This window comes from Phascolarctos cinereus, unplaced genomic scaffold (genome assembly GCF_003287225.1).
Source record: "Phascolarctos cinereus isolate Bilbo 61053 unplaced genomic scaffold, phaCin_HiC Scaffold_5;HRSCAF=322, whole genome shotgun sequence".
In the NCBI taxonomy this organism is placed as follows: Eukaryota; Metazoa; Chordata; class Mammalia; order Diprotodontia; family Phascolarctidae; genus Phascolarctos; species Phascolarctos cinereus.
In genome coordinates this window covers 44,820,183-44,844,019 of record NW_027555958.1, presented here as the reverse complement: position 1 = coordinate 44,844,019, position 23,837 = coordinate 44,820,183, and the positions used below count along the sequence as shown (strand labels likewise).

The window sequence follows — 23,837 nt, the reverse complement described above, 5'->3', positions numbered from 1 at the left end:
AACGTTAATTTTAGGGAGAACGTAGGCTTGGCAGTCACAAGGCCCATATTCAAATACTGCCTTTTTCAGTAGGCCTATGCCATTTTGGGCAAATTACTTAACCTCCTTTTGTCTACAAGTCTCACATCCCATCCTTGTTAATAATTATTTTCTTCTCCTGAGTTCGAGGAATAGGCAACTTCTTCCAGAAGTTCCAGACAGTCTGATTGATGTTTTTATTATGCAGCCCTAGACCTTAGTCCGCCCAGATCAGCTGTTCTTTTTGCCTTTATTTTAGCTTTCTTCTAGCCTTCAGACTAATGTTGGCAAAACTGGTTTATGGGCCTGTTGTGGTTGCCTATTAATTCTTTAAGAAGGATTTACTTTCCTTAGCTCAGCCCAGTTGGAGAAAGTGGGAGAAATGGAAGTAGGGGGGAAAGGCTCCGGGTAAGGATTTTCTTCCACTGGCCATTCTTTAGAACTTGATTGAAGTTCATTTGAAAAAGGAAATTGGGTTTATCCTTTGGTGGGGGAGGGGGAAGAGTAAAATACCTTCGCTAGGCCTTAGATTCTTGCTTATTTTCTTTAGCTTAGTGCCTGGCACATAGCTTATAAATATTGGGCGTTTTACAAGGAAGCCCTGGAGTAGTTCTATGCTAAATAAAATGTACCTGTTCCATAATGTCAGGCATTCAGAAATTAAGTTTTTAAAAATGTTCATAAAACCATAGCAGATTGACATTGATTGGTGGGGAATGGAGTAGAGGGAGAAATAGCTTGCTCAATACATCGTAAATTAAATACACACGCAATCCATAGAAAATACAGTGTTATGGAAGTGTCATGGAAATTGATGAGGCTCAGAAGTCCTCCAGTGAGGGGAAAGTACGTATTCGTTAGCCAATTTGAAAACAGCGAGGGACTTTCGAATTTTAATGCTACCCAATTGCAAAGGAGTCCAGTGAAGTGGGCGGGAGGTTTTGCTTCAAAGGCCTGTAAAACATAGTCATAAATCTTGCTTCTCCCCCCCCCCCGCCCCGCCCAAAAAAAGACCCAGGGCCATAGTCTGACTCCTAGGCAGTGGAGGTCTTACTTTTTAAGACCTTAAATGCTACGCTGCCGTTGTTATAATACTAATAGACTTCTGATATCAACTCAGTAAAAACCATGTTCAATTCTCGAGGGCAAGTACTTAACAAAGACCACGCATTTATTAAAAAACAAAAGCTTACAAGAAAGTAGCCAAACAATTAAGACTTAACTTGACATTAGAAATTACTAGGTTTAACATAAATACTCCTAAACCTGCAAGGACTGCAGTTCCAAGCTGCTAAGTCTTACCAGCCAGGACTACTTTAAATAAGATATCTCCAAGAAAGTAAGGTAGTGATGCTAGCATTAGAGCTCTTTTCAGGATTAGGTAGGTGGCTCTGAAAAGAGCCTTTTTGGTGAGGGGGAAGTCCGCCCCTTTCTGAACACATGCTCACTTGGAGCTGGTGTACTTGGTGACGGCCTTGGTGCCCTCGGACACGGCGTGCTTGGCCAGCTCCCCCGGGCAGCAGCAGGCGCACGGCCGTCTGGATCTCCCGGGAAGTGATGGTCGAGCGCTTGTTGTAGTGCGCCAGGCGGGAAGCCTCGCCGGCGATGCGCTCGAAGATGTCGTTGACGAAGGAATTCATGATGCCCATGGCCTTGGAGGAGATGCCCGTGTCGGGGTGGACCTGCTTCAGCACTTTGTAGACGTAGATGGAGTAGCTCTCCTTGCGGCTGCGCTTGCGCTTCTTGCCGTCTTTCTTCTGGGCCTTGGTCACGGCTTTCTTGGAGCCCTTCTTCGGGGCAGGAGCAGACTTAGCCGGCTCGGGCATGTTGATCAAAGTTTTCTTGGCCTAAGAGAAACGAAAACGGAGGCTGAAAGAAACAGAGAGTAAACCGATGTGAGAGCCTGCATTCTTTTATAACGGCTGCATGCAAATTAGGGTTCAACATGCTCTTTATTCCTATTGGTCAATGTAATGTAATTGCATTACAGCTACTGTTTCTATTGGTTTCTTCGGGAGCTTTTTTTCCAAGCCAATGAAAGTTGATCTTTTCTAACCCCGCCCCTATAGAAGTCTACAAAAGATACCTTATTTATCTCCAGGAGTTATTTTCTCGAAGCTTACATCTCTTTTTCTCTCTTCTTAATTCGATTTCCGTCATGTCAGGCCGAGGGAAACAAGGAGGTAAAGCTCGTGCTAAAGCCAAGACGCGGTCTTCTCGGGCTGGACTCCAGTTCCCAGTGGGCCGCGTCCATCGCCTGCTCCGGAAGGGCAATTATGCCGAACGCGTTGGTGCCGGAGCGCCGGTCTACTTGGCCGCTGTGCTCGAGTACCTCACAGCAGAAATCCTGGAGCTGGCAGGCAATGCTGCCAGAGACAATAAAAAAACGCGCATCATTCCCCGCCATTTGCAGCTCGCCATCCGCAACGACGAAGAACTCAACAAGCTTCTGGGCAGAGTGACTATTGCCCAGGGTGGCGTTCTACCTAACATACAGGCGGTCCTGCTACCTAAGAAAACTGAAAGCCACAAACCCAAGAGCAAATAATTGGATAAGAACTCTACGCCAAAGACAAAAGGCTCTTTTTAGAGCCATCCATTCCATCAAAGAAGAGCTGAGATACTATTAGTGATAAATAGTAGAACAAATAACCGTAATAGATAATAGATAGCCCTGCTACTGTTTTTAGTGATAATAGCCCCTTAATCTGACAGATGAGGGTGGCTCTTAAAAGAGCCGTTTTGGGGGGGTTGGAGGGACAAGTCTAGTCCCCCTTAACGTTTATTTGCTTTTGCCAGGCTTATGGCTCTCGGTTTTCTTGGGCAGCAAGACGGCCTGGATGTTTGGCAAGACACCGCCTTGAGCAATGGTGACTCCCCCGAGGAGTTTGTTGAGCTCCTCGTCGTTGCGCACTGCTAGCTGCAAATGGCGGGGGATGATACGGGTTTTCTTGTTGTCCCGAGCTGCGTTTCCCGCCAGCTCCAAAATTTCTGCAGTTAAATACTCCAGGACCGCCGCCATGTAAACCGGAGCTCCGGCGCCGACCCGCTCGGCGTAGTTACCCTTACGGAGCAAACGGTGCACACGGCCCACTGGGAACTGCAGCCCGGCCCGGGACGAACGAGATTTAGCCTTGGCGCGAGCCTTGCCTCCCTGCTTTCCGCGGCCAGACATGGCGATAAAAGGAACGAGATCCTCTCTTAGAGAAAGAAAGACAGAAAACCTTCCAGCATCAATTTGAAGTAATTTATAAGACCTACCGGCAGGCAGAAAGGGAGTCGTTTTATTGGCTAGGAAGGCCGTTTGATTAGAACAACCAATAGGAAAAGAGAATTTTCATCTCATCATTTGCATCGTAGGCTACCAGGAAATGACGAAAACTCATCTACCAATCATTAGTGGGTATCCCAAAGCCTTTATTTGCATGCCGGATCTATAAGTAAAGGGCCTGTCGCCATTCTGTGTCTTTGTACTTCAGTCGCGACTTCAGTGGCTTTGTGCTTTCGATAACCATGCCTGAACCAGGAAAATCGGCTCCTGCTCCTAAGAAGGGCTCCAAGAAAGCCGTGACCAAGGCCCAGAAGAAAGACGGCAAGAAGCGCAAGCGCAGCCGCAAGGAGAGCTACTCTGTCTACGTCTACAAGGTGCTGAAGCAGGTCCACCCCGACACGGGCATCTCCTCCAAGGCCATGGGCATCATGAACTCCTTCGTCAACGACATCTTCGAGCGCATAGCCAGCGAGGCTTCCCGCCTGGCGCACTACAACAAGCGCTCGACCATCACTTCTCGGGAGATCCAGACGGCCGTGCGTCTGCTGCTGCCCGGGGAGCTGGCCAAGCACGCCGTGTCCGAGGGCACCAAGGCCGTCACCAAGTACACCAGCTCCAAGTAAGCGGCTGCTCCAGGAGTCATCGACTTCCCATGAAACAAAGGCTCTTTTCAGAGCCACCCACTTGATCATAAAAAGATGCTATTCACTTGAGTTTAAAACAAACACATGTTTTTTCTGCATTCCCCTTTAAAACCTTCTCTGTTCAATGTTAAGAAGTGGGGCTTTGAAGCCTATTCTAGAAAACAGTATGAAAGGCTCGTCCTATCTGTGCAGGTCGACACTTTCTGTAACAAACAATATGAAGTTGGTAAATATTGGCATTTTTCTATTCCGCCCCCATTATAGGTTGGGATAGGGAATAGACTTGTAATGTTGCTAGCTTAGTTAATTTCTGGATCCTGAAATTCTGACAACACAGGCAAGTAAGTACATCTACAATTACCGTTCTCAATTGCCCTCGGTACTGTGATTAAGTGACTTGCCCAAGGGAATGAAATAATTTAAAAATCGGGTCTTTTTAACTCCGATTGAGGCTCTACGCCACCTTGTCTCCCGCTTCCTTAATCCACTTATTTTTAATGAAGGTCTGTATTCTGTCCCTGCCTGCCCAACTATCATCGCGAGACTGCGTGGCAAAAGGGATTCCGAGCTTCCTTGCAAGCCTGGACGAGCTGGTTTTATTTAAGACCTGCCTCTTACCAATTACCTAGCTAGCTGTTCCTGGCCATGTCATTTATCCTTACTGCTCTAGGCAATTCTCTAGGACTAGTAGCTGCGAAGGTGCCGACCTGAATTGGTAGGTGCCTTCCTAATTGGTAGAGGGACTTCCCCACGCCAGTGAAATCACAGGACCATTTCCCTATCCTATCCCTGAAATACCCAACGTATTCTGGGAACTGGCGGGAAAGACTTCTCCTCTTGAATGCTTTCCCTTTCCGAAAACAATATCATTGCCTCATTGTGTCTAATCTGCTTTCTCCTCCCCCCCTCCGCCCAAGTAGAAAAGAATTAGCTTCTAACAGCCTTTCTCCGCCATGTTTCATAGAGATATAGAGCCCCTCGGACCCTGTAGTGAAATCATAGAGATCATTCAATCCCCGCTTGTAACCCCTAAGAGAAATATCAGGGTTGTCAGAAGACGCTTTTCTTCATTTTCCTCAAAGTTTCGTTTCAATGTTTCATTCCGCTGCAGTTTCGTTTTGTGAGGTAGAGAAGGGAAAGTTCTCTCCCAGGCTTTGACGTTCGGGGAAGCTGAGCTCAGAATTGCTTAGAACTCTCCAAGTGGAACTGGATGGGACGCGCTACTCCTTCCCCCAGCACTAGACACGCTTGGGGACCAATGACTGTGTAGATGTGCCCCTCCAGCTGAGCTCCTTGCTGCTGGGGGAAAAGTTGGGGCTCCCTGAGTCCATGTGGAACTGGCTAGGCGTCTGAGGGTACTCTGGTCTGGAGAACTCTGGAAATAGGGAAGAAATAGAGACAATGAAGCCCCCGAGTCCCAAGAACCTTCCCTCAGTGAGATGCAGAGAGACTCAGCCAGCAGTGTGTGTGACTAGAAATGTCATACTTTAAAAGTTTAAACAAACCCCCCAAAAATATCCTTTTTCCTTCCTGTCAGTCCCAGATTTCCTCTCTCTCTTTCCTTCTCTATTTCATAAGTCCCACAAGATGGAAGATAGCTTAGTTTAGTAGAAAATGCGCTGGCCTGGGGATTATTCAAAAGACCAAATGTTTTGCTGCTAACTAGCTGAATTACCTCGACCTAATCAGTTTATTTCTCTGAACCTATCTACTGCTCTGTAAAATGAGCTTAGAAACATCCTTTAACTTTCCTTTGATCTCAGAAATACTCCCTTCTTCCTAGTTCCACTAGTATGGCCACGGTCCTTGCACGGTGGCAGCAGAACCCCTAACACTTTCTATCCAAGGCCTCTGGAGGAAAAAAAAAATGACAGCCAGCCAGAGCATTTTCATTCTCACCATCAGTATAATCTACATCCATTTCCCTTTACTATCTCTGGAGGATGAGAAAGAAGGGCAAGACTGCAACCAAAAGAAATTAAGCCTCCCTTTTACTGAGCTAGCCAGAGGAAGCTCAGCTCATTCCTTTCATGAGCAAATGACTTATGTTCTTGAAAGTATCTACAAATTATACTACTCACTTGTCCTTGAAATGTCCTTTTTTTTTTTTTTGTAAGTTTCAATGCCCCAGTACACCAGGATTTGTATCATTACCTTAGGCATACTCAACACATTTAAAGTAAACATTACTGAAAACCCAATCATGAACATCATTCTTTTTAATCATCAAAGAGATTAAAACAATGAAGCTTTTTTAATTAGCTAAAAATTAACAACTAAATTTGAAATTATTAAAGCTGGTTTTGAATACCGGTTCTATTCTTGTTTATTACTTTCCTGGATCTCCACTTCCTTGCCTGTAAAATGAAAGGATTAGATGAGATTATTTAAAAGTCCCATCTAATCCAAAACTTAGATGGGGGCAGTGGATAAAAAGGAGAATATTTGTTTTTCAAATTCCAATTTTGCAAAGGACTTGTTGTAATCAAACCTTTCGCCTCATCCTAAAATATAGAACATCCTTTTCAGCTTTATTTTGCAGACTCAAAAAAAAAAGTCTCCCGAAGGATGCTCCCTTAACCCCTGCACTTTTCTATGGTGGGCCAATATGGAAGCTCAAAGACTGGTGATCAGAGGTGAATCCGTTAATTTTAAAAATATTAATTTTTTCTGTCTTTTCCTTTTCTGATGCCAGGGTGTCCTACTATGGGCTGTGCCACAAAAATCAAAGTGGTCAGGTGAATCAAACATGTGGTTGATTTTTCTCTGAACAGGCTATAGCCAAATAGAGTCCCCAGGTAAAAGCAGAAACCACTCTGAGGGCAGGAAGGAGGAATGCAGACAATCAACCTAATGCCAACAGGAAGTGGGTTCTGCCAAGTGGGAATGTCTATGTAGCAAGTAGGGCAGTGTCCTTGAAAGAGTCTGTAAGAAAAGTACAGGGGCCTAAGCCTGCAAACCAGCCTTGTCACTAGGGGTCTCCTTCCTCCCAACACCAGGGCTTAGATGAAGCAGCAAAGGGTTATAAGTTGGGTGTAGGGTCCCCAAAGTAAGGCCACCTGGCCTGACACAATATAATTCCTGAGCAACTCAATTCCATCACATCAAGGGGGCTGGAGACACATTACGGTATACTCCTCTGCACACAAAATTACCATCATGGTAATTAGCACAGGGTGGAAAGATTAAGTCAAAACCCACATGGCAGGGACCCTGAGGTTTTCTTCTTTCATTTTTCTTTATTTTGAAGTGTCAGAAAAAAGAAAAGCAGAAAGAACCCTCAAGGACCCACCATGGTATAGAAGATAGATCAATGAATTTGAAATTATCAATGCTGAATTTGAATACTGGTTCTATTATTTACTACCTTTCTTGATTTCTACTTCCTTATCTGCAAAATGAAGGGATTCAATGAAATAAAGTCCAATCTAGTCCAAAATTTAGATAGGGAAGTAGATAAAAATGGAGAATTCTTTATGCCAGAATTGATCATAGAAATTCAATAATCAACTTGAGGATAGTAGAAAGAATATATCCTGATGGGGGATTGTGAACATGCCCATTGTCACCTTCTAGAAAGGATTAAGTACACCTCTTTTAATTTCATCTACTGGGAATTAATTAATTGGCTTGGGTTTTTATGGAGTGGAGGCCAGGCTTTATGCTTGGCCTACCTGTTGCTGTCTCTTTTCTGAAGATGTTAGATAAGCCAGTTGCTGGTCTTTCAGAGGGGATGCTTTGGCATTGATGTAAACACTCCCCCTTGCCTTTCCCACCCTACACTGACTAACCCACCCACTAAGATGCCAGTTCCTCAGGAGAGACAGGATAGAGAGGGCCTAAGAAATGGTAGCAGCTGCAGTGGTGAAATAATGAGAATTCCTGGACTCAGCCATGGAAAGACAAGAGAGTAGCACATGCTCAGAGTCTGAGAATTCAGCCTTTTCAATAAGGAAGGAATTCCCCCAGGGAATGTAAGATTCCTAGAAAGCTCAAGGATCAGGGAAGAGTTCTTAAGTTTAGGATTATCATTATCATACATCTAAAATTGGAAGCCATCTAGTCCAATACCTCTTATTTTACAGATGAGAGAACCAAGGCCCAGAGATTTTAAGTGATTTGCCCACAGTCACTTCAGAGGTGAGATTTGAATTCTGATTATCTGACTCCCAATCTTTCCTCTGGATCGTATTGCTTCTTGGGGAGAGGATTGTGCAGATAGTCCTGAAATTAGAAAAGCCATCTAAGGTTCCAGTTCCATGGTATTGAGAGCAAGAGGCCTACTGTCACTCTGGATTGTAGATAATGCTGGTCCAAGGCTGGGGGGGGGCCCCCCCACCTCAGTGTGTGTCCCTTCCAACAGCCCTAAACTCATTTCCCTCCAGAGGGAGTCCAAGGCCCCATTGTGATACCATAAGATTAGAGGCCTTTTCAGGTCCCTAAGGTGAATATGGGACCAAATGAAATGTTGGGAGAGACTGTCTTTAACTCTCCCAAGGTTTTTTCCTCTGCTCTGAGATGAATCTAAACCACAGGGTGGTGCTATCAGTCTAGAGCAGTGGTTTCCAAATATATTTTAATTAGGCACTCCCACAGGAAAAAAAAAAATACATATATATATATATAAATGTTGAGGCTGCACACCTTTCTCATATCTGTGTGCTTAGTCATAAATTATATATGTGTGCTATTGTACTAATATGTACATAATTTAAAAGATTGTTAATATAGAATATTTTAACTTATTTAAAATAGAATGCTTAAAAATAGAAAGAGAAGAAATAAAGGTGAATAAACTATGTTTGGAGTTCTTATTTTGTTAAAGGCAGAAGGAAACTTTTTATTCTTGAGAATAGTCATTGAATATACCTGACACGGAGCACTAAGCCAGAGTCTAATTAACTAAAGTCTAAGTCAGAGGACCTAGGTTCAAATCATACCTCCAGACACTAACTGTGTGACCTTGGGCAAGTCCCCTAGCCTCCCTGGGCCTCATTTCCTCGGTGAGTTAGACAACTAGATGGCCTCTGAGGCACCTTTACTTCCAGTTCTTTTACCTGATGAAAGAAAAATACCTGTTTATGTTGCTAAGGGATGAGGTAGATTTGTAAGTCATAGTTGTTACTAATTCATTACTCAGTTAATTTGATCAAGATAGCTAACTAAGCAGGTAAATATTGCTTTAAAAATACTTTTTTTTATTGGAGGATACCCAATATGAGTCAACTAATAGGTCCTAAAAGTCAATGAACATAAAACAGCTTTTCAGCAAGTCCTGTTTCTCTGTGTAATTATTGACCATATATACAAGGCAAAAGGGAATTGTCTGAATTCAGAGCCTCAGCAGAAAATGGCTGTGGTAATGACGATGATTGAGAGTATTCATATAGGGTCTACTACGCAGCAGGAAATTTACAAATATGATCTCATTTTATCCTAGGACAACCCTAGGAGGTAGGTGCTATTGCTATTTCCATTTTACACTTGAGGAAACTGAATCAGACAGAAGTTAAGTGACTTGCCCAAAAATCACACAGATAATAAATGAGGCTAGATTTGAATTTGGGCCTTCTTGACTCCTGGCTCATAGCCTACAAACCCTGGCTTCCTTTGAGCCCCAATTAAAATCTCATCTATAGAAAGCCTTTCCCAACATTTTGTTAACAGAGAGCCTTCCCTCTGGTAGTTATTTCCTATTTATCTTGCATATAATTTGTTTGTACATAATTGTTTGTTGTCTCTGACACTGGACTGTGAGCTTCTCAAGTTCAGTGCCTGGCACATAGGAGGTGCTTATTAAATCATTATTGACTGACCAGAGCTCTATTCATTGTATCACCTAGCTGTTATAAATTGCTATGAACCCATTTATCTTTTTTTTACCTGGTTTTCCTAAATGGACAGCATTATAACTTACTTTCCCATCCATATTTGGATGTTTTTGTTGTGTTTTTAATAGGACTGCAAGGAACATCAAAAAGTTCAACATACACAAAGTTCAGGAGAGATAGTTTCTGAGTAATTAATCATTTTATTAATTATTGCTAGCAGATAATTAATAATGGGTCAATGGCACTTTCAAATGCCAAAGACCCCTCATGGAACCTGGCTTATATGCCCTTGGAAGAGTGGGTGATTCTAAGGGTGAAAATCAACTCTGATTAGTTAACAATTAATAAGAAGAATGAATATTATAATGAGAGCTGGATCCATTCTAATGAGAGGATGGGACTCTGATCACTCTTGCTCCCAGACCACCTCCAGCCTCAGGCAATCTAGACAAAGGATCTATCCCCAACTCAAGCCTGAATAGAACACAATGGATTTCCCCAATTTTATGGCATCTGAACAAGATTGAGGAGAAAAGGGGGCAGCAAGGCCGCTCAGTAGATAGAGCACCCACCCTGGAGTCAGGAGGACCTGAGTTCAAATCTGCCCTCAGACACTTGACACTTACTAGCTGTGTGATCCAGGGCAAGTCACTTAACCCCATTGCCTAACAAAAAAACAAACTAAAAAAAAAAAAGATTGAGGAAAAAGTTAATCTAATCTCATCAACAGCAATGCCCTTCAAATTCTGGTTTGACCTAGTAGAGAATGGGGAACTAGGAAGGGGAAACCTGGATCTCCCCAATAATTGCTTATTTAATAATCATTTCTCTCAAAAAGTTTTGTGGATCCTTCAAAGAGCTTTTGTTAATATAGGGTATATCTATCAACATTTACCATATTATTAATTAAAACATCCTAGTATTATTTTTTAAAAGTTTTAATCCTTCAGACCCCCTAAAAGCATCTCAGAGATGCTCCCAAGAATCACACTTTGAGAACTGATGAGCTAGAGATCATAGAATACATGAAGAGGAGTAATTATATGTAATAAAATTGGAAAGATAGGCTGGGACTGGGCTTTGAAGGACTTTAAATGCCAAACACAGGAGTTTTTTTTTTATTCTAAATGTAATTAGGAAATTACTGAAGTTTATTCAAGGGGAAGGAGGTAACATCATTATACTCGTGAATTAAGAAAATCACTTTGGCAGCTGAGCAGAGGGACAATTTGGGTGGGCAAATTTGAAGCTCCAGACCAGTTAGATATTACAATAGCCCAGACAAAAGGTGAGTTGAGAAATGGGGATAGGTGGGAGAGATGTAGGGATAAAAAGGACAAGATTTGGAGTGGGGTGGGTGAAAACAAAGAATCAGTGACAAACTTTATAAAACCAAGTAACTGGAAGGACAGTAATGTCCTCAATGGTAAAAAGGAAGTTTCCAGGAGGGGGATGTTGGGAGTTAGGTGGAAGAGAGATTCAGTAATGAGATTTGCAATGCAGTTCACACACAGCCTATCCATGCCTGTTTATCTGGTGTGACTCATTCTGTTCCACCTAAAATGAAAAAGGAGTGGAGAGAGGAATTTTCCAATGTCATCTGCTGAGCTGAGGATGCTCCAGGATTAGGTTATAACTGCCCTGAGCAGCTGGCATTCTTGCAATGGAGGGGGGAGATTGGGAGCATGCAATGTGAGAGAGGGAAGAGTAGATGAGTTTTGGGTGGTAATAGGTAGAGGGTGCATGTAATTGTTTTGGAAACAAGGCCCATAGTTAGCTAAGAGAGAGCAGGCTACCATTCATATTCCCACTGTCATATCGGTCAGTAATACGTCCTTTTCAGCTCATATTCTCCAGGACTAGATCAGTGGTCTCTCAAGTGCAGGTTCTGGCCTGAAGAAGAGCTGAGGCCTGATCCCCAAGGGATGTGTGGTCAGCCAATCAGAGAATGAAGTTGCATCCCATTCTTCCAGCAATAGCCATTCATGGGGTTCGCCTCCAGCACAACCTTACCAATGTGTATCCCCTGACACTCCCCCAACTCTGCTCCCTCCTCCATCTGTGCAGATTTCTAACTTTCCCCTTTCTAAGCTGGGTCACCAGGACAGTTGTAACCTAACCACTACCAGAGCACCCACACTGGGAAAACCCCAGGTACCTACTTGAAGTATAAGGCTCCAAATTTCAAGGCAGTAAGTAAGAGACCTACCTCTCTAATTTTCATTCTGGGTGGTATAATTGAGAATCAAAGGATCCATCCTTTTCTCACTACTCAAACAGCTACCATCCCAGTTTAGCCCTGAATCAGCTTTTGCTGGACTATTGCAGTGGTCCCCTCATTATTCTCTCTGCCTCAAGTCACTTACCTCTCCAATTCATCCTCCACACAACTCCCAAAATTATTTTCTTAATGTGATGGTCTTAACCATGTCACTACCCTATTCAGTAAACTCTATAATAAACCCTAAAGATTCTAGGATCAAATATTTCGCCTTCATCTCATCCTTTTTTAATTTCTATTTTTGTGTAAGTTTTATAAAGTACATAATTATTGGTACAGTAGTATATGTAGATAAATTATAAATAAATATACATATATTAGGTACATGATCAAAAATACATGGGGTATATGATCAAGAAAGTTTAGAGAGCCCTGGATCCCCAAAGAAGGAAAATTGTATCAATTATTTATAGAATACTTTGGATTCTATTTTTCTCCTAGTTCTGTCTTATGGGATTAAAAAAAAAAGGCTATCTTGCACCTAATATTCATTATTACCTGAAGAGTATTGAAGGAAAAAAGTAAATACTGTAACCTGCATTTTAGGAACATCTGCCAGAAACAAAATTTTTTTAATTTAACATTATCCTAAATCCAAACATTTCTAGCTCAAACTAATATAGTGTCTTCACGCCCTCAGACATTTCTCTATCTCTCTACCTCAAGAAAATTTGAGGTAGGAATCTTGAACAAGGAAAAAATGATAATAATTATAAAAGCAATTCATGATTAAGATTCCAGAACAATAGCCACTACACAATTCCTTCCTCTCTCTCTCTCCCCACAAGGACAGAGATGCTCTCCTCCCACGATCAACATCACAATCCTTTCTGAATAACAGAAGAGGTTGCTTCTTTCTTTCACTTGCCTACTGCTTCTTGGGATGGAGAAGGCAAGGATCTAAACAAGACAAAAAAATAAACCTGATCTCCACCCCTCATCTTTTCAAGAGCCTTAGCTTTTGTTATGCCCGCTTTTCTAGGGGAAATTCTAAAAAAGCTTTTAGGCTTAGAGAAAATATTATTTCTTAATATTTTCAGTTGAACTAAAAAGTGTTTATATGCTTCCACAAAGGGAACTAGGGATACCTCCCACATATCTGTTGTTGAAAGTGGATTTTAGAGAGAACACAGCTGACTATATTTTGCTCTATATTTGCCCTTTTTTGGGGGCAGGGGGAGAGTTGCTATGTCTCAGGATGTATCTCAGCGACAGCTTAAAGTTAAATGTTTTCTTTTCCCTTCCTACTCATAGTGTTACAAAGGAAAATTCTAGAAGACTTTGAATACATAGTTCCAAGAACTCCCTCCCTTCTCTTTATCCTATCTAACAAAGAAGCAATAGTAGCTTAACAATAAACAGTTGGTGGCTTTGTGTACAGAGTGCCAGACCTAGAGTCAGGAGGACTGATCTTTCTGAGTTCAAATCTGGACTCAGACACTTACTGGGCTTACCTGGGCATCTTACTTAAACCCTGTTTTCCTCAGTTTCCTCATCTGTAAAATAAGCTAGGAATTCTAGTATCTTTGCAAAGAAGGGGTCAGGGACACGACTGAGCAACAGTAGCTTAACAAATACTAATTAACTAACTGACTGATAAAGAAGATACTGTCTTTAGTCTAGAGTAAATGGCTATGCTATCTGACACATTCTTTCTTTGCTTGGTAACAATTTAAGCATCCTAAAAGCACCTTTTCTTTCTGCCAAGGTGCCCTACTGGATCTTATCCCACAATAAACATAGCTTCTCTTCTGCTACTGTCACTAGGTCATCCTTCATTCTCCAAGAGGACCAATGACGTCAGGAAGGTGATATCTTGACTTCCAAGTGGACTGGATTTAAGTGAGTCAGAGCTGCAAAAAGTCAGCATCACTCTCTCTTCCAGCACTATCCCAGTCCAGTGGCAAGACATAAGTCAAGACAGCCGCTACAGCCCAGGATGCAGTGGGAGACCTAGGCCTTTTTAAGCTGTCTTTCCCAGGTCTCAGTTTGTCTGACCCATAATTAAGGGCTGGGTAAGAATTGAGACAAAAGATGGCCTAGTTTGCCATCACAAAGAATCAATCTGAAAGGGGAAGACTCTAAGAGTTTTTCTCCAGAACAAAAAACATTGCTTATTTACACTCACTCTGAGCCACAAAAACCCAACAAAGAGCAAAAGGGCCTTAGGCTGGGACCTATTATTGGCTAATCAGTGAAAGCTAGAGTGATTGCTGTTTACAGGCATAGTAAAGTAGCTCCATTTCAATCACAATGAGCTTTTTCAAAGCCTATTTTTTCAGAGCCATAGTTCAAGAAATCATAAATGAAAACTCCATGAAACAAAGAGTCAATTGTCCCAGCTTTTTGAAAAAATAATGCTAAATAAATGGAGTGGGAGGAATCTAGCTACCAAATCCCAAGATACCTTGTGAAGCACAAATGATCAAAAATTATAGTCCTTTGGACAAAGCACCCACATGTAAGGGTATGACTCCCCACATGGACAGAAAAGAAGAAGGAAGAGGAGAAGGAGGAGGGAAAGAGGAAGAAGAGGAAGAGCTCTTAAAAGTAGGTCACATAGCTCAGGAAAAAAGGGGTATGTGTGTGTGTGAGAGAGAGAGAGAGAGAGAGAGAGAGAGAGAGAGAGAGAGAGAGAGAGAGAGAGAGAGAGAGACAGCGCGAGCAGGAAGACCTGAATTCAAATCTGACCTACTAACTGTCTGACCCTGGGCAAGTCACTTAACCCTGTTTGCCTCAGTTTTCTCACCTGTAAAAATGTGCTAGAGAAGAAAATGGCAAACCATTCCAGTATTTTTACCAAGAAAATACCCAAATGGGCTCATGAAGAGTCAGATATGACTGAACAACAAAATAATGTCTATGTGTGTGCATGTGTGTACACATATGTCCATCACCTAATGATGGTGTGTGTTCCACTCTTGAGTGGGTAAACTGTACTTTATTTGTCTATCTGTATCCTGTGCTGGCTTATTTAGTCAGTAGCTAGCAAGGACCCTGAAAATTCTGTTGACCCCGAAACTGTTGAGACATAGATATAAGCTATATTCTGAGTTTCCTGGTAGAAATTCTGAGGAAACCGAAGATTGAATGCCACCTATGTAAATACAGAACTTGGAATATTGGGTCATAAAAGACAGATTCTGGTATAGTGAATGGTGTTGGGTTTATAGTTAGGAAAACCTGCATTTGAATGATTCACATTCAAATACTGCTTCCTGCACTTGCTAGCTGACCCTCAACAAATTGCTTAGCCCCTCTGAACCTCAGTATCCTCATCTGTAAAATGACGGTAATAATAACACCTACCTCACAGAGTCATTGTGAGGAGCAAGTGAAATAATGTACATAAAATGCTTTGCAAACTTTGAAGTGCTATATTAATAGGAACAACTCTAATTTTAAAAATTGGGGCTAATACATACAAAGGTGACTTTGAAGTGATCAGCATGGTTAGAATTGTTACATATCCCAATTATTATATTGGAAGTCCTCTATTCCAACATATCCTACTGATGTGGTTTGGGGTGCTGGGAACCCTGAAATGGAAGGATACAGGGCAGCATCCACCTGGAATGAATTCATGCACTCAAACCTTCTTTCAGTCAAGGTGGCAAGGTTTATTGTCAAGCCAATAGTTCGGGCTAGATTCCTGATGAATCTGCAACTCACTGGGGGTAAGACTGGTACTTATATATAAAAAAAGAAAAGTGAAAAGATCTGGATGGGATTAAGGAGTGGTAAATAGCCTGGGGTGGGCCAGGTGCCACAATGAAAGGAGTTAAGTAGTCTGGGTCAAGAGCCACTGTGAAAGCATTGTCAAGTAGCTAAGTGGGCTGGGATGGGCCAGATGACTCGGGCAAAATGCCAGTGGTCTGGGCTGCTGAAATGTATGGGAAAATTCAGGGACTGGATTGCTTTCAAAGACATGGTCTTTTCCTTTTAGGGGTCCAGATCCCATCACCCCATCACTACCATTTTGGGGTATTTCACAGGCCTGTTGTTAAAAAAAAAAAAAAGAGGCATTTTATAAACTTTAAAGCACCATGTAAATGTTAGTTTTCAACTGTTAGTAGTATTATTTACTAAATCTGACTGGATTCAAATATGAAACCATTCTCCATCTTCTCCCATCCCATCCTTGTGTCTCTAGTTAGAATATCCTGCAAAGTAAAATCTGAGATTCCCGATCTTCCATTGATTTGATAGCCATTATGGAAACCACAGAGATCCGAAAAGAGTGGCAGAACCTTATTACTTTCCATTCAAACTATAACCATAAAAGAGGTTATGATCTCCTGATTACAAATTAATTCTTAGTTAATAAATACTACTTTGTTGTCTTTATTAATTAAAGAAGAGAATACAAAAAGTTTACATTCTAATAAGGGAAACAATACATATGCAAGGAGTGGGGCGAATGCATCTCAGGGTTGACATATGGTATAGTAGAAACCTAGATGTCAGAAGGCATCTAGATTCCCATCTCAGCTCATACACTTACCAGCTAGCTGTCTGACCAGGGACAAGTCATTTAATCTCTCTGAGCCTCTTTTTCCTCAACTATCTATAAAATGGATATGCTAAATACTTGTACTATTTACCTTAAAGATAACAATTTATAAACAGCACCACCTAAATGAGCTAAGATTATTAAGTATTTTGCCTTGTGCTTGTTTTAGGGAGAAGTAAAAGGAGTTGACACTTTAGAGGTAATATAGCTTGATATATTGAAATGAGCCCTGACCTGGGAATCAGACCTTAATTCTAGTCCTAGCTCTAAACTAAACCAGTTATGGAAGCTCAGATAAATCATTTCACTTTTCAAAGCCTCAGGTCTCTGATATGTCAAAAGTGGGGATTTGATCTCTAAGGTCCCTTCCAAACGTAATTTTATGATAATTATATTTAATCTTCTTCTTAGGAGAATGTGAGCAATGTTGTGCTTTATTCTGACTTGTCTTTTCCCAAAATAATGAGAGGATTTCCCATCATGACCTAGAATTTTATGGGGTTAGAGGTACCTTTAAAAAGTCAAGGTAGTCTAGGAGTTGGCAACCTTGAGACCAAGTTCCTTAGTTCTGTAATTCCTGCCTTTCCTATACTGTGACTCAGTTCCCTAATTAGTGATTTCCCCTGTGGTTCAGGATGAAAGGGACTGGACACCACTAGGTCTTCCCACTAACAGGTGCAATTTGGGAGAGCTGCTTGATCATTGATTCATTCATTTGAACCCCTGATACACACAAACACATACATACATATACATATATTTACACACATACAGATATACATACGTACATATGCATGTGTGTGTATATGCATCACTCAGAGTGTGTGTGTGTGTGTGTGTGTGTGTGTGTGTGTGTGTTAGGTGATGTTCTTGGTATGAATATTGGATTTATAACACTGCTCATTTTCTGTCTCTGATTAATGAATTGAGTATTGGGCTGTTGCTAAGGAGAGCTAGCAGGCAGACAGTTCAATCCAATACACCTATCCTCTTTCATGCTGTCCCAACTCTCCCATAGTGCCTCTGTTGACCTACCTAGGGTACTGCAGGCTCAACAGAAACTCTGAGGAAGAACTACAATTCCCATAATGCTCGGGAAGCTGGATACGCGGCATGTCGGGAATTTGGTACCAACGCCCTCCAATGAGGGGATAAGGACTCCATTTCCCGGCATGTCTCGCGAAGCCGAGACGCCAATTCCCGGTGCGTCCTCCGCGCGTGGAAGAACGGAGCGGGCGTAACGAAGTCGGGAGTGGCGGAAGGAGCCGACCTCTAGAGACAGGTAGAAAAGGGGCCGGGTTGGGCATGGGCTCAGATGTCACCCCTGAAGAAAGTGCACCCCAACCCTTCCGTGTGTGTTGTTCCTCCCGCCGCCATTAGAAAGTAGAAAATATCAGAAAATAGAATAGGCTTGTATGCCCAGTGCTTAGCTCAGAGCTGTGCACGTAGTAAGCGCTTAATTAATGCATGATTCATTCATTCATTCAATCAGTCCTTCCATCTGCAGCAACAGCTCTCCCCCTCTTCAGTGCAAGCACCTCCTGCCTGACGCAGGCGACCCCTTCCCCCCTCCCCCGCACACACACCACTCCTCACCCCCTCCCATCCCTTCCCCGCACCCACGACCCATATCTCCCCATTAGCACCACCACCGCCAGCCTCCAGCGCTCGTTCCAGGCGCCCCCTCCCTGCCCACCCCGAGCGTTTTGTAGCCTCCTTCCTTGACGTCACAGAAGGTTGGAGTGGAATCTCCCGAATCCCACTTCCCAGCTTGGTGCAGTTTGGGTGGGGTGCCTGATTGAGGGGGCTTGGGTGCTTGCATTGGGATATGGGGTAGGGGTGAGGTCACGGTTTGTATGGGAGGGTCCCTAAGTCTCATTTGTCCTTTGTTCCCTCCCGACCTCTCCCCTTCCCCCATCCTTCCTGTAGCTGATGCTGAGTGGGCTGCGAGTCCGACTTCTGGCCCCTCGGGCCGTGTCCGGCTGCCTCCATCTGTCCAGTGGCTGCGTAAAGAGGGCCGGAATGGAGGGCCCTGTGGAAGCAACGATAAGAGCGAAGCTGGAGCAGGCTCTGAGCCCGGAGGTGCTGGAGCTTCGCAATGAGAGCAGTGGCCACGCTGTGCCCCCCGGGAGCGAGACCCATTTCCGTGTGGCCGTGGTGAGCTCCCGCTTCGAAGGGCTAAGCCCTCTGCAGCGCCACCGATTGGTCCATGCCGCCCTGGCCGAAGAACTTGCAGGGCCCGTCCATGCGCTGGCCATCCAAGCTCGGACCCCTGCCCAGTGGAGAGATAACCCCAACCTAGATGTCAGCCCCGCCTGCCTGGGTGGGAGTAAGAGAGATTTCCGTGGTGTCTCCTGAAACCTCGGAGAAGAGAAGAGAACACATGTATTCTAGATTTGTGGGAGGAGAGAGTGACTGACCTTTACTGGGGCCTGCCCTCCCAAAATAAAAGTGTGATTGTGTCTGACAGTGTCTTTGTGATTGCGAAACTGTGTAGGCACACTAAAGACAACGAAGTGGGACTTTATCCCTGTGGCCCAGGGGGAGGGCACTGAAGCTCTCGTTGCACCCCTGATTGATTCATCTGAACCCCTGCTGTGGGGCAACACCAAGGTGATGTCTTGGTACTGATACCAAGCCATGACGGCTTGCACTGGCATACAAAGTATTTTATGTATAGATTTTGAGCCTCATAATAACCCTATAAAGTAAGCACACTCTACATTATACCCATTTTACAGACAGAACAGGTTCACGGAAGTAAAATGAGTGGTTACGGAGATCACGTCAAGTCAACAAGCATTTCTTAAGTACCTATTCTGTGCCAGGCACTAGCAATCAGGTAGTGCATGTGAATAGAGCAGTGGACTGGAATCAAGAAGACTTAATTTCAGATCTGTGTGACCTTGGGCAAGTCACTTAACCTCTGTCTTCTTCAGTTTCCTTAACTGAATAGAGTTAAAATATCTCTATTAAAGTAGAGATAATAATAGCACCTCCCTCTCACCTCCCTTGTTGTGAGCATTAAATGGGATGGTATTTGTCAAACACTGAGCATGATGCCTGGCACACAGTAGGCATGATATAAATGCTAGTTGTTATCACTTTGCTAAATGCTGGGTATAGAAAGAAAGGCCAAAAATAGTCCTTGTCCTCAGGGAGATCACAAGCTAATGGGAGAGACAATGTGCAAATTACTATGTACAAATAAGATATACGCAGGAAAAAGATAGTTTCAGAGGCAAGATGCTAACGTTAAGGAGGACTAAGAAAGATTTCTTACAGAAGGTAGGATTTTAGTTGAGACTTGAAGGAAGCCAGGAGGTGAGAAGGGAGAGCATTCCAGAGATGGGGAGATAGCCAGTAAAAATGCAAGGAGTCTAGAGATGGGTGTCTTGTTCCAAGAATAGCAAGGAAGCCAGTGTCACTGGAGTGGAGGGATATAGGGTAGAAGAAGGCTGGAAAGGTAGGCAGGGGCCAGTTTATATAAAGGGCTTTAAAAGCTTAAGTTACTGTAGACATTATAAAATATTTGGGAGTCTGCCTGCCAAAACAAACTCGGGAACTGTATGAACACAATTACAAAACTCTTCTCACACAAATAAAGTCAGATCTAAATAATTGGAAAAACGTCAGTTGTTCATGGTTAGGCCGAGCTAATATAATAAAAATGACAATTCTACCTAAATTAATTTACAGCTAGTGCCTCTGATAAAGGCCTTATTTCTAAAATACAGAGAGAACTGAGTCAAATTGATAGAATACAAGTCATTCCCCAGTTGATAAATGGTCAAAGGATATGAACAGGTAGTTTTCAGAGAAAGAAAGCCATCTATAGTCACGTAAAAAAATGATCTGTCACTATTGATTAGAGAAATGCAAATCAAAACAACTCTAAGGTACCACAGCACAACTGTCAGATTGGCTGACATGACAAAACAGGAAAATGATAAATGGAGAAGATGTGGGAAAATTGGGACACTAATGCATTGTTGGTGGAGTTGTGAAATTATCCAATCTTTCTAGAAAGTAATTTGGAACTATACCCAAAGAGCTATACAACTGTGTATACCCTTTGGCCCAGCAATACCACCTCTAGGTCTGTATCTCAAAGAGATCATAAAAAAGGAAAAATGACCCACATGTACAAAAATATTTATAGCAGCTCTTTTTTGTGGTGGCCAAGAATTGGAAATTGAGGGGATGCTCATCAGCTGGGGAATGAGTGAACAAGTTGTAGCATATAAATGTGATAGAATACTATGGTGCTATAAGAAATGATGAACAGGCAGACTTCAGAAAAACCTGGAAAGACTTATGTGAATTGTTGCTGAATGACATGAGCAGAAGTAGGAGGACATTGTACACAATACCAGCCAAATTGTGTGATGACTGACTTTGATAGACTTAGCTCTTCTCAGCAATGCAGGGATCTAAGACAACTCCAAAAGACTCACAATGGAAAATGCTATCCACATCCAGAAAAAGAACTATAGAATCTGAATGCATATTGAAGCATACTATTTGCTCTCTTTTTTTTGTTGTTTTTTCATTCTCGTGGTTCCTCCCATTAGTTCTAATTCTTCTTTACATCATGATAAATGTGAAAATACACTTAAAATGAATGTATAAGTGGAGTCTATATCAGATTGCATGCCATCTTGGGAATGGGGGAGGAGAAGGGGGAGAAAATTTTAAAACTCAAAATCTTATGAAAGTAAGTGTTGAAAACTAAAAATAAATTAATTATTTTTAAAAAGCCAAACAGGGAATTTTATGCTTGGTCTTGTTTGCAATACAGAGCCACTGCAGTTTATTAGATAGTGTGGTATCATGGTCAGAGCCACATTTCAGGAGCATCGCTGTGCTGTGTGTGGCACAGGAGAAATGAGGCAGGAAGGCCTTATTTGCTCCCTATTGCAGACATGAAGTCCTGCACCAGGGCAGTAATGGTATCAAGAAGAGTAGGGGAAAGGTATTACAAAGGTAGAATCAGCAAGACTTAACAGGCAGATTGCATATGGGGTGTGAGAGTAAAAAGTCGATGATGACATCCTGAACAATTAGGAGGAGGAGGATGTCCTCAACAGTAATAGGGAAGTTAGGACGAGGAGAGGATTTGGGGGAAAAGATCAATGAATGGGGTCATGTTGAATTAGGATGTCTATGGAATATCCAGTTCAAGATATTCAATAGGCAATTAGGGATTCGAGAATGGAAGTCAGAAGACAGATTAGAGCTGGATAAATAGACATGAGAATAATACATATAAAGGGAGTAGATAAAATCACCAAGGGAAATAGTATAGGGTGAGTAGAAAAGAGTGCCCAGGACAGAGTCTTGGGGGACATCCAGGTGCAACCTGGATGAAAGTCCAGCAAAGGAAGCCAAGAAAGATCAGTTAAACAATTGGGAGAGAACCAGGAGAGAAATAGTGTTATAAAAATCCTCGAGAAGAAGGTGATTGACAGTGTCAAAGACTGCAGAGATAAAGTGGGATGAAGACTGATAAGAAACCATTAGATTTAGCAGTTAAGAGATCCTTGGTAACTTTTGAGAGAAGAGTTTGATTTGAGTTCAGGAAAAGAAGACATGGATGGGCTGAGGTCCCCATCATTGGAAAGAGCTTCCAAGTCAACGAGATCCTAGATCCATTTTGAGTATTTTACCATCAAGAGGGTGTCCTAGCTGATCTCTAAGATAGAAAGAGGGAGAGAATGAGAGAGAGAGAGAGAGAGAGAGAGAGAGAGAGAGAGAGAGAGAGAGAGAGAGAGAGAGAGAGAATAGATGTAAGATACTTGAGGGTAGTAACTTCCATTTTTGTCTTTGTCTCTGAAGTATCTGACGCACGGTGAGCACCTACTAGGTGCTAATTGGTACAACACTGTGACTTGTTCAGAGGGTCACATGATCACCAATTGGCTAGAAGCCAATTAAGTGTTCTTGGAGAAGCTGAGACGAGCTGGGTCATAATTAGGAGTAACAACAAATGGGCATACTTGGGAGTAACAACAGAATATGACAAACTAGATTATAGATTTAGAGCTGGGAGAACCATTATTTCCTCATTTGTAAAATTAGGGTGTTCCAAGTAACAGCCATGTTGTGTGATGACTAACTTTGATAGACTTAGCCCCTCTCAGCAATGCAAGGATCTAAGATATCTCCGAAAGTCTCATGATGGAAAGTGCTGTCCACATCCAAAGGAAGAACCATGGATTTTGAATGCAGATCGAAGCATACTATGTGCTCTTTTTTTTTCTTCTGTTTTGTTTTGTTTCCTCTTTCTTGTGGTTTCTTCTATTGGCTCTAATTCTTCCTTACAACATGACTAATGTGAAAATTAATAGGAATGTATATGTATAACCTATATCAGATTGCACACCATCTTGGGGAAGGTGGGGGGGAGGAGGAGAAAAATTTTAAACTCAAAAGCTTATGGAAATGATTGCTGATAAGTCAAAATAAATTAATTAATAAAAAATTAGGGTATTTGCCCAAAGTGGGAAATGGGGGGCATTGCCCCCACAGGGGGCGCTGGAAAGATGGGGGAACAGTAGTAGCCTCAGGTGCAACTGGGGGGCATTGAATAAAAGTAAGGGGGCAGTGGAAGCATAAGGAAAGAAGAGAAGAGAAGAAAATTTTGAAAAAATCTTCATATATGTTTCATCTATTGTGTAACAGAGTTAAAGTGGTAGTGATTACATTATTTTCCAAATAAACACACAAAATGCAAGTTATTACCCATCAGTGGTCAAGTCAGCTGACAGGTCTTAACAAGCAAATGTTGTCAGGCAAGCATGTCACACATGGTGGAAAAGTCCATTTTGCATAGGCAGAAATATATATATGTGTAATGACTTGTTTACAGTATGATACTGTATGATTCATGTATGACACATGATGAAATATTGTCATCAAAATTTCAATGCAAGAAAAACCCCACAAATTTAAAATAAATTATTAAAATTAAGATGCATAATTTTTTTAAAATGTTTTTTTTGAAATGACTCAAATTTTTAAAAAACTGTTAAAGGAAGTCTATTTCCAGGGGGGCTCTGAGTAATTTTTTTTAAAGGGGGTGGTAGGCCAAATAAGTTCGGGAACCTCTGATCTAAGTGATTCTGAGGTAAAGAGTTAATTAACTTGCCTAATTTCACATAGGTCATAAGTGCCAGTGCTCTAGATGCAAACCTAGATGTTCCCATGCCAAATACGGTTTTCTTGCCATTATACCACAGTAGTAAATAGGGAAATTGGAAAATGATTGTCGGAACTG

The 23,837-nt window shown here is 42.2% G+C and overlaps 5 protein-coding genes across 5 annotated transcripts; 3 read left to right on the top strand and 2 right to left on the bottom strand.

The window, feature by feature from the left end:
* Positions 1 to 1,400: 1,400 nt before the first annotated feature.
* Positions 1,401 to 2,225, bottom strand: LOC110220201 (histone H2B type 2-E-like). The gene is given in 3 exon segments (XM_021004149.2): positions 1,401 to 1,534; positions 1,536 to 1,887; positions 2,105 to 2,225. Coding segments are annotated over 2 exon segments (381 nt in total). The 5' UTR covers positions 1,845 to 1,887; positions 2,105 to 2,225; the 3' UTR covers positions 1,401 to 1,462.
* LOC110220195 (histone H2A type 2-C) lies at positions 2,131 to 2,617 on the top strand. Its single transcript, XM_021004136.2, has one exon. The coding sequence runs from the start codon at positions 2,177 to 2,179 to the stop codon at positions 2,564 to 2,566; it is 390 nt and encodes a 129-aa protein (XP_020859795.1). The 5' UTR covers positions 2,131 to 2,176; the 3' UTR covers positions 2,567 to 2,617.
* H2AC21 (H2A clustered histone 21) lies at positions 2,563 to 3,251 on the bottom strand. The gene has a single exon (XM_021004125.2). The coding sequence runs from the start codon at positions 3,191 to 3,193 to the stop codon at positions 2,801 to 2,803; it is 393 nt and encodes a 130-aa protein (XP_020859784.1). The 5' UTR covers positions 3,194 to 3,251; the 3' UTR covers positions 2,563 to 2,800.
* A 181-nt stretch (positions 3,252 to 3,432) lies between these two features.
* Positions 3,433 to 3,995, top strand: LOC110220165 (histone H2B type 1-F/J/L). Its single transcript, XM_021004101.2, has one exon. The coding sequence runs from the start codon at positions 3,532 to 3,534 to the stop codon at positions 3,910 to 3,912; it is 381 nt and encodes a 126-aa protein (XP_020859760.2). The 5' UTR covers positions 3,433 to 3,531; the 3' UTR covers positions 3,913 to 3,995.
* Positions 3,996 to 17,734: 13,739 nt separating this feature from the next.
* On the top strand, positions 17,735 to 19,025 carry BOLA1 (bolA family member 1). The gene is made up of 2 exons (XM_021004114.2): positions 17,735 to 17,840; positions 18,488 to 19,025. The coding sequence occupies exon 2, from the start codon at positions 18,491 to 18,493 to the stop codon at positions 18,914 to 18,916; it is 426 nt and encodes a 141-aa protein (XP_020859773.1). The 5' UTR covers positions 17,735 to 17,840; positions 18,488 to 18,490; the 3' UTR covers positions 18,917 to 19,025.
* Positions 19,026 to 23,837: the final 4,812 nt, after the last annotated feature.

Coding starts and splice junctions, on each gene's coding strand:
- BOLA1 (XM_021004114.2), top strand. CDS start 18,491: ATGCTGAGTGGGCTGCGAGTCCGACTTCTGGCCCCTCGGGCCGTGTCC.
- LOC110220165 (XM_021004101.2), top strand. CDS start 3,532: ATGCCTGAACCAGGAAAATCGGCTCCTGCTCCTAAGAAGGGCTCCAAG.
- LOC110220195 (XM_021004136.2), top strand. CDS start 2,177: ATGTCAGGCCGAGGGAAACAAGGAGGTAAAGCTCGTGCTAAAGCCAAG.
- H2AC21 (XM_021004125.2), bottom strand. CDS start 3,193: ATGTCTGGCCGCGGAAAGCAGGGAGGCAAGGCTCGCGCCAAGGCTAAA.